The 10,040-nt window shown below is 56.3% G+C and overlaps 1 protein-coding gene across 1 annotated transcript in view; it reads left to right on the top strand.

The window, feature by feature from the left end:
• Positions 1–10,040, top strand: part of FASTK (Fas activated serine/threonine kinase) — a 43,544-nt gene that overhangs the window by 13,244 nt on the left and 20,260 nt on the right. Inside the window, exons 7-8 of the mRNA XM_034759860.1 lie at positions 5,546–6,170; positions 6,746–6,860. Coding sequence (XP_034615751.1) covers positions 5,546–6,170; positions 6,746–6,860 — 740 coding nt within the window. The remainder of the gene's footprint in view (positions 1–5,545; positions 6,171–6,745; positions 6,861–10,040) is intronic.

Genomic DNA, 10,040 nt, shown 5'->3' with positions numbered 1-10,040 from the left:
TGTGTGTGTGTGGGGACTCTCCCCTCCCCCGCCGGACAGACCTAGCCCTACCACTGTGTGTGGGGGGACTCTCCCCTCCCCCGCCCGACAGACCTAGCCCTGCCCCTGTGTTTGTGTGGGGACTCTCTCCTCCCCCGCCGGACAGGCCTAGCCCTACCCCTGTATGTGGGGGAGGGTGTTCCCCAGGGCGGTGACTCTCCCCTCCCCTGCCGGACAGGCCTAGCCCTACCCCTGTGTGTGTGGGGACTCTCCCCTCCCCCGCCGGACAGGCCTAGCCCTGCCCCTGTGTGTGTGGGGGGGAGGGGGGGGTTCCCCAGGGTGGATCCCTGGAGCCCAGGAGCACTGTTCCTAGCTCTGGGGCTCTGAGGCACACTCCTAGGTGCAGACCTCGTGCCCATTACCCTTCCTTGGGGAGCGGGGCCCGGCAACCCTAGACCTCCCACACCCAGCCCCGAGCCCCCTTGCTTGAACGTGTTCCCTGGGAGTCCCGCCGGCGGGAGTGCGGGGCTGGGCTCTGGTGCTCGGGAACCCCGCCGGGCCGCTGTGGCAGGACGGCAGGTTTAGCAAAGGCCATTGTGAACCGCAGGCACTTGACTCTGGAAAGCACTGGAGAGGTACAGCTCTTGGCTGCCTTCACGATGTTGCACTACCCCTAGTGAATCCTGGCTTCGGTCAGTGTCCGCAGGCCAGGCCTGGGCTTCTTACACACGGTGGGGCCTGCCCCCTTCAGAGGGCAGCCCCTGAAATACGCGCCAAGTCTGCCCTACGGACTCCTGCCCGCACAGCCGGGGATGCAGTGACTGACAGAGCTGGGCCGGCAGAAGCCCCTGGTGTAGACACGGCAATCCCTGTTACCGGGCTCGCGGGGCTGCAGTAAGCTGTGCTGGTACCGAGCGCAGTGTGGCTGGGATAAGCTGTACTGCCCGGAGCGCTGTGCTGGTACGGTGAGGTATGGCGTGTAGTTCACCTGGCCAAGCACCCCCCAGCAGGTCTGGCCTTAGCCTTGCTTTGCAGGAGAGACGTGTCAGGTGGGGGGGATCATTAGCATCTCTTTGACATTTCCCCCCTCCTCCCCTCCGCGACTGCCCCAGTGCAAACACAACTCTGTTGGGGAAAGGCACCTTGCTTCCCTCGGGGCCTGGGGCTAGCTGAGGGAAATGCCCTCTTGCCGCTGGAAGCTGTGACCCCACGAGGAGGGGTCGCTGGTACAGCTCCGCAGGTGCCTTGGGCTCTGACCCCCTGAGCTCAGGCTGAGGACGTCCAGCCCCTGCCCCCATCCAGGCTTCTGGTCACGGGCGTCAGTCTGGCTGCTCTGGAAGAAGCTGAGCCAGGACTCTGCTGCAGCGTGGCCCCCCAGGGCAAGCCCCCTCAAAGTGCTCAACCCCTGTCCACCTTGAGCTCCCCTCAGCGTGTCCCCCTGGACGGGACTCCTGGGGAGCCTCACACCCCCAAAGGGCCCTGCCCCCCACTCCGCAGCCAGCAGTGACTCCCAGCCAGCGTGGGACAGACGGGTTATTGGTCACCAGGAGCCCAGCATAGAGCAGAGCTTGTGAGCACGGGGAGCAGGAACATTCAGCCAAGTCCATCTTGGGGGGGATCCAGAGCCCTGGGCTCTCTCTTTTCTCTCCCCCCCGCCCCTCCAAACCAGGAGACTGACCTCTTCCAGCTGCCTGGCCTCCATCAGACCCCTTGCCCCTCCTCTGTCCTTTGTCTCTTTCCCAGGCTAGCAGGTCACATGGTCTCTGTTCTCCAACACCTCCGATTGATTCTTGCAGAGCAGGGGGCCTGGCCTTCAGGTGCCAGGCCAGAGTGTTGGCTGTTCTCTGCAGCCAGTCGCAGTCACACCTGCCCTCTAGGGGTCTCTGCAACAATCACACATCCTTATCCCACCAGCTAGACACTTGAGTAACACATAGGGGAAACTGAGGCATGCTGCAGTGTTCAGAGAACATAAGAATGGCCGTACCAAACGGGTCAGACCAAAGGCCCATCCAGCCCAGTATCCTGTCTACTGACAGTGGCCAATGCCAGGTGCCCCAGAGGGAGTGAACCTAACAGGTAATGATCAAGTGATCTCTCTCCTGCCATCCATCTCCACCCTCTGACAGACAGAGGCTAGGGACACCATTCCTTACCCATCCTGGCTAATAGCCATTAATGGACTTAACCTCCATGAATTTATCCAGTTCTCTTTTAAAAGCTGTTATAGTCCTACCCTTCACAACCTCCTCAGGCAAGGAGTTCCACAAATTGACTATGCACTGTGTGAAGAAGAACTTCCTTTTATTTGTTTTAAACCTGCTGCCCCTAGTTTCATTTGGTGGCCCCTAGTTCTTATATTATGGGAACAAGTAAATAACTTTTCCTTATTCACTTTCTCCACACCACTCATGATTTTATAGAGGTCTATCATATCCCCCCTTAGTCTCCTCTTTTCCAAGCTGAAAAGTCCTAGCCTCTAATTTCTCCTCATATGGGACCCATTCCACACCCCTACTCATTTTAGTTGCCCTTCTCTGAAGCTTTTCTAATGCCAGTATATCTTTTTTGAGATGAGGAGACCACATCTGTACGCAGTATTCGAGATGTGGGTGTATCATGGATTTATGTAAGGGCAATAAGATATTCTCCATCTTATTCTCTATCCCTTTTTAATGATTCCTAACATCCTGTTAGCTTTTTTGACTGCCACTGCGTGGACGTCTTCAGAGAACTATCCACGATGACTCCAAGATCTCTTTCCTGATTAGTTGAAGCTAAAATAGCCCCCATCATATTGTATGTGTAGTTGGGGTTATTTTTTCCAATGTGCATTACTTTACATTTATCCACATTCAATTTCATTTTGCCATTTTGTTGCCCAATCACTTAGTTTTGTGAGCTCTTTTTGAAGTGCTTCACAGTCTGCTTTGGTCTTAACTATCTTGAGTAGTTTAGTATCATCTGCAAACTTTGTCACCACACTTTTTACCCTTTCTCCAGATCATTTATGAATAAGTTGAATAGGATCGGTCCTACGACTGACCCTTGGGGAACAAGTTACCCCTCTCCATTCTGAAAATTTACCATTAATTCCTACCCTTTGTTCCCTGTCTTTAACCAGTTCTCAATCCATGAAAGGATCTTCCCTCTTATCCCATGATAACTTAATTTACGTAAGAGCCTTTGGTGAGGGATCTTGTCAAAGGCTTTCTGGAAATCTAAGTACACTATGTCCACTGGATCTCCCTTGTCCACATGTTTGTTTGACTCCTTCAAAGAACTCTAATAGATTAGTAAGACATGATTTCCCTTTACAGAAACCATGTTGTCTTTTGCCCAACAATTTATGTTCTTCAATTATCGAGGGTAGCCGTGTTAGTCTGTATCTACAAAAACAACAAGGAGTCGGGTGGCACCTTAAAGACTAACAGATTTATTTGGGCATAAGCTTTCGTGGGTAAAAACCTCACATCTGTTGCATCTGAAGAAGTGAGGTTTTTACCCATGAAAGCTTATGCCCAAATAAATCTGTTAGTCTTTAAGGTGCCACCAGACTCCTTGTTGTTTATGTTCTTCTATGTGTCTGACAATTTTATTCTTTACGATTGTTTCAACTAATTTGCCCGGTACTGACGTTAGACTTACCGGTCTGTAATCGCTGGGATCACCTCTAGAGCCCTTTTTAAATACTGGCGTTACATTACCTATCTTCCAGTCATTGGGTACAGAAGCTGATTTAAAGGACAGGTTACAGACCATAGTTAATACACCTCTACCCCGATATAACGCTGTCCGTGGGAGCCAAAAAATCTTACCGCGTTATAGGTGAAACCGCGTTATATCGAACTTGCTTTGATCCGCCGGAGTGCGCAGCCCCGTCCCCCTGGAGCACTGCTTTACCGCGTTATATCCGAATTCGTGTTATATCAGGTCACATTATATCGGGGTAGAGGTGTAGTTCCGCAACTTCACATTTGAGTTCTTTCAGAACTCTTGGGCGAATGCCATCTGGTCCCGGTGACATGTTACTGTTAAGTCTATCAATTAATTCCAAAACCACCTCTAGTGACACCTCAATCTGTGACAGTTCCTCCGACTTGGCACCTACAAAAGCCTGCTCAGGTTTGGGAATCTCCCAAACATTTTGTTATTACCTTCGGAGTTTTTGGCTAGCTGTTCTTCAAACTCCTTTTTGGCTTTTTTTTATTACATTTTTACACTTTATTTGGCAGTGTTTATGCTCCTTTCTATTTACCTCACTAGGATTTGACTTCCACTCTTTAAAAGATGCCTTTTTATCTCTCACTGCTTCTTTTACATGGTTGTTAAACCGCGGTGGCTCTTTTTTAGTTCTTTTACTGTGTTTTTTAATTTGGGGTATACATTTAAGTTGGGCCTCTATTATGGTGTCTTTGAAAAGGGTCCATGCAGCTTGCAGGGATTTCACTTTAGTTACTGTACCTTTTAATTTCTGTTTAACTAACCTCCTCATTTTTGCATAGTTCCCCCTTTTGAAATTAAATGCCACAGTGTTGGGTTGTTGAGATGTTCTTCCCACCACAGGAATGTTAAATGTTGTTATATTATGGTCATTATTTCCAAGCAGTCCTGTTATAGTTACCTCTTGGACCAGCTCCTGCGCTCCACTCAGGACTAGATCTAGAGTTGCCTCTCCCCTTGTGGGTTCCCGTACCAGCTGCTCCATGAAGCAGTCATTTAAAGTATCGAGAAATTTTGTCTCTGCATTTCATCCTGAGGTGAAATGTTCCCAGTCAGTATGGGGATAATTGAAATCCCCCACTATTATTGAGTTCTTTATTTGGGTAGCCTCTCTAATCTCCCTTAGCATTTCATCATCACTATCCCTGTCCTGGTCAGGTGGTCGATAACAGATCCCTACTGTTATATTCTTATTAGAGCATGACATTTCTATCCATAGAGATTCTATGGAACTTTTTGCGGATACAGACTAACACGGCTTCTACTCTGAAACCTATGGAACATGTGGACTCACTTAAGATTTTTACTTCATTTGATTCTACGTTTTCTTTCTCATACAGTGCCACTCCCCCCGCACAGAGAAAACATTAAGATCATTCCCACTTTGTCACAGTCCCCCTCGGCCCTGAGCCCAGGCTGAGGAAGTTCAGCCCCTGCCCCCATCCAGGCTCCCGTGTGGAGTTGATTGTGCTGGTGGGTGTCCGGGTGAGCGAGACAATCAGCGGCAATGGCCCTAGGTTGCTCTGCGCCCACTTCTGGGACACAGTTGCTCTGCTAGAGGTCAGTCCCTCACTCCAAAACGACATGCTGGGCCGCAGGGGGCTGCAGCAGGGTGTGGGGCACGCTCTAGCATGGAGTTCCCAGTGTGACAGACATATCCCTGCTCTGGCATGCCTGGCAGCCAGTGCCCCAGGGGGTGCGTCTGAGGGCTCCCACCAGCCCCTGGGTGCCCCTGTTTTCCGGCCCTGTCCCTAAGGGCCTAGGGTATGTAGTGATGCCTTCAGCCCCACCCCATGGACCCTGCAGCAGCAGCTCCTGCCTCTGATCCATGCTGTCTCTGCAGATTTCCTGCTGTGGATTAACCGCTCGGGCACGGTCCTGCCTCTTGCCCACGTCCCTGCAGCCTACAAGGTTGCCTGCGCTCGCCCTGGGGTGCCCCCTGCTGCCAGCTGCCTGCGTTCCAGCGTCCTGGCCCTCACCGCTGACTTGCAGGACTTCGCACCATTCGCTCCGGAGATGCCCAGCAGCCCCGAGGGCCCCCGGGAAAGCAACCTCGCTGGGCATTTCCTGCCCACGCTGTGCCCTGCCCCAGGGGGCCCTTGCTACCAGCCCCCATCGGACTACTACTGCAGCCTGAGCAAAGAGCACTCGCTGGAGAGCCAGGGCAGCTCCACGCTCAGCAGCCCCTCGGAGTGCCTGGCCCCACAGCCGGCCGCCACTTCTGACTGCTCCCCCAGGGGCACCTCCACAGCTGTCCTCTTCCAGTTCCCTATCAGCAAGATCCTGGAGGAGGGGGAGGCAACAGCCGGCTGCCCGGGGCCCGATCGCAGGGGCCAGAAGGCCCCGGAGGAGCTGGACGAGGGGAAGGCGGCGCCAGCCGAGGAGACCTGTGCTCTGCCCTCCCCACACCTGCCCAGCCCCAAGAGAGGGCCGAGCGACGGGCTGCAGGGAGCTGAAGAGATTCAGAGGTACTGGGCAGGGCAGGACCTGGGCTCCCCGGCTCTGTTCCTCCAGCATTGTCCCAGTCCCCTCCCTCTTGCCTGCTGGCTGAGTCCATCAGCCCCTGTAGGGCATCAGGACTAGGGCCCTGCGCTGGGCAAACCTCACCCCCGGCCGGCCATAAGGCCCGGGATGCGCCTCCCCAGCTGTGCCGCATCCTCTCCCCTCCTTCAGCCGCAGGGCAGCGAGTGCAGCGTGCCCATTAGTGGGTAACGTGCCCCAGGCCCAGCCAGGGGGTCTAGGGGCCATTGTGGGTCAATCCTCTGCCCCCCGTCCATAGGGCGTCTGGGGTATAATGCTGCCGCCCCCTTCCCCTCCCCCAGCCGTGGGGCGTCTGGGGTATAATGCTGCTGCCCCCGCCTCCCCTCCNCTTCCCCTCCCTCAGCCGTGGGGCGTCTGGGGTATAATGCTGCCGCCCCCCTTCCCCTCCCCCAGCTGTGGGGCGTCTGGGGTATAATGCTGCCGCCCCCGCCTCCCCTTCCCCTCCCCTGGCCATGGGGTGCTGGGCAGAGGGTAATGCTGCCCCCCGCTCTGTCCTCTGCAGGGTGGTTCTCTCCGTCAATGACAAGTGGCATTACTGCCAGAACTCGGACATCCTGGTGGGCTCACGAGCTATGAGGAACAGGCACTTGCAGCTGCTGGGTTACTGCCTGGTTCAGGTAAGAGGCCAGGGGCGGGGGCTGGGCCTGGGGCAGGGAGGCTGGGGCAGGCCCGCGGGCCCCTCTCCTGGGTGCAGGAGCTGAGCGGGTAGTGATTAGAGGGCAGTGTGTTGGGCGCGTCCGTCCCCGAGGGAGCGGCAGGGGCTGTGGAGCGAAGGGGGCTCTGCCTGACAGCCCCGGAGGTGAGGCTCTGGGGATCCGCAGTCACAGTCACCCATTGTCGGACCACAATGCTGCGCTCAGAGCTGTGAGCCTGAGCAGCTGAGCAGGGGGTGCTGCCTTCCCCTGCCCCACGACCAGACTCGGTGCCTGCCACAGACCCGCAGAGCTCCGCCCAGCCCTCGCTGAGGGGTGAGAATGGCACATCCACTCCCAGCACACGCTGCCTGTGGGGAGGGCCAGGCGCCTCTGCCCAGAGCTGCCGCTGGGTGCCCAGAGCTGCCGCTGGGTGCCCAGCGCACATCCGAGCAGCTCCGTGACTCTGGGCAGCGTCACTGACCCGGAGTGGTTGCTGTTGGCCGGCAGAAGCCAAGGTCTGAGGGGCACCCTAGGGTGGCGATGGAAGAGGTGGACAGGCAGGTGTCCTGGTGGCTCTTCCAGGCCCTGTCCATGGGGACCCCATTCTAGAGGCAGGAATTGTGGGTCAGCAGCATCCGGCGGGGCCTGCTGTGTCTGCATCCCCTGGTGTCCCCCCATCCTCCCAAACCGGGCTCCACTCCTCGGCATGCCTGTGGCAGTGAGCCCCGGCTCGTCTGTGACGCCTGCGCCTTTTCCGCCAATCTGTGTTACTGAGGCCGGCTAGTTCAGTCTGGGGTGCCCCTTGCCGGCTGCCTCCTCTTTTCTTCCGCTGGCTCCTGGCTGCCTCATGGCTGGGCCTGTGCCCGCTTGCCTTCAGCCACGCCTGGCGTGTGAGGGACTCGGCTGGCGCCAGCGCGCTTTGACCTCTCGCTCGGTGCTGGTCCCACTCCTCCAGATTCGCTCCAGGTCATGCTCCCAGCGGTTCGCTGCTCCAGCTTTGCTGGTCCGACGTTCCACCCTGAGATACCGCTCCATCAACAGCCAGTGAATAGAGATCCCCCTCCACCAGTGCCAAGCAGGGTCCTCTGTCCCCAAGAGTGAGTGCGGCTGGCTGGCTGGCACGTTGGCGGCACCGCTGCCTGCTCCAGGCAAGGCAGATTGGTGCACTGTCCCCGGGGTACTTGGCCTCGGCCTCTGCACCTTCTGACTCTATGTCCCAGCCCCAGACGCCAGCTGTCTTTGCCTGGTGCAGCACCGCTGGCCCTCTGCCTCGTCTGGCGTCAGTGGCTTCCGCTCAGCCCTTGCTGGCGTGGGGGGCCAGGGCTGGGGGGCATGGAGGGCTGTGGTATATGGGAGGTCAGTGGCCTTTTTGGCCTTAAACTCAGACTCTAGCCCCAGTACCAAGGGGGCTCTCTGGGTGCTGGCACCAATGCAGACACCAGGACCTGCCATGCCAGACCTGGTACCGACACGAGTCTCCAGCAGATCTGTAACTACAGACAGCTCAAGCCTTGGTACCGATTTTACTGCGCCAGCTCCCTTTGGCACTAGGACTTTCTCTGCCGACCCGGGGGGGCAGCACCTCCTCTAGAGCAAATATACCTCTGCGCCCCTTCTCCAGAGTCAGGAGTGACCCTCCCCGGGCAGCCAACACCTTCTGCTAGGGCTTCCCTGGGAGTCAGTCAAGGGGCACTTGGATGCTGCCCCACAGCACACCCAGACCTCAGACAGCTGGAACTGCCTTGCTACATCACCTCAGGCCCTGCGCTCTCCCCGGCCTGTTCCTGTGGCCTGCTGCCTCAGGACCTTCCATCAAGCACCCCAGATCCTCTTCCTTGATCAGATAACCAGAACCTCAGAGCCGAAGAGGAATCTGATGATGATGGAGAGGAGCACAGAGAGCCAAGAAAGAAAGTGACACCCCCCTTCTCCCCACTGACTTCAGGTCCTTCCAGGAGTTGCTGGGAAGAGGAGCATGTGCCCTAGATACGGGCCTCTGAGCCATGCAGGAGAAAGCATGTAACTTGTTTGATAACTTCCCCTCACCCTGCCCCCAGGCAATGCCAATAAACCTGGGAAGGGCCAGGCAGGATCCGACTTACGAGTACCTCTGCTCTCACCCAGCTCTGGGCATCTTAGTGGTGGCTGTGGGCCCAGGACAACCGAAACATGGGGTTGCAGAGATTGGATCCCTGCACACCAAAGCCTGGTCTTGGGCATCACTGTGGCTGCATAGCAAATATCAGGCCCTATTCACCAGACGTGCCAAGGAGCTGGGGTGGTACAAAGTGTCTTCCTGATAACAAGCTCCTGTGGGTAGCCTGAGCCAAGGAATGCAGCGGTTAGAACCTCTCTGCAAGTGACCCTGGCCCAGCCTGGGCATCCTGCCTCCCACTCTCAGGGGTTGCCAGAGAGGTCCAAAATGTCCTCAGAGGACTCTCAGAGAGGTCCAAAATGTTACTCAAGATGTTCCCCTCCAGGGGCTGAACCATTAGCTCCCATCCAGCTGGGTCGTTGCACATCCCAAAGGACTTTAGGAATGCTGAGCTCCCTGGGTATGTGGTTTTCTCCTGGTAGCAGGTGTATATGTCAAGAGCGGAGTGAGTTTGGACAGAAAACCTCCTGCCAACAGAGATAGCTGACTATACTGCTCAGAGAAAACATCGCTTCTCCTGCAGGGAGCTCCTGTCTCTTCTACCACCCCCCTACATTGTCCCCAAGGAGGAGAACTGGCATTCGGGTCTGAGAGCCTCATACCGATCCCACCACAGCCTCCTTCGCTCTACCCCGCTTTTGTTGCACTTTCCCATTTTTCCCAGACCTGGGCTGGGATTACATCACAGCAGCTACCAAAGGCTGCTCCGTGCATTCCCCCTCGCCCCTATCCCTGTGTCGCGGAGTGTGGGGCCCTGTACCCCCGGCTTCCTGCGATTCACCGTGACTCTCAGCCAGCCAGTAAAGCAGAAGGCTTATTGGATAAGAGGAACACAATCTACAGCAGAGCTCATAGATACAACCAGGACCCCTCAATCAAGTCCTCTTGAGGAGCGCAGGGAGCTTAGACCCCAGCTTGGGGTTCCCTGCGTTGCACCTCCAAGCCCAAAACTGAAGACGTCCCAAAACCCTCCAGCAGCTCTCTTCCCCCCTCCCCTCTGCTCCTCC

Source organism: Trachemys scripta, chromosome 2 (genome assembly GCF_013100865.1).
Source record: "Trachemys scripta elegans isolate TJP31775 chromosome 2, CAS_Tse_1.0, whole genome shotgun sequence".
NCBI classification, from domain to species: domain Eukaryota; kingdom Metazoa; phylum Chordata; order Testudines; family Emydidae; genus Trachemys; species Trachemys scripta.
Note: the sequence above shows the minus strand (reverse complement) of the source record. Positions and strands in the feature narration are given on the sequence as shown.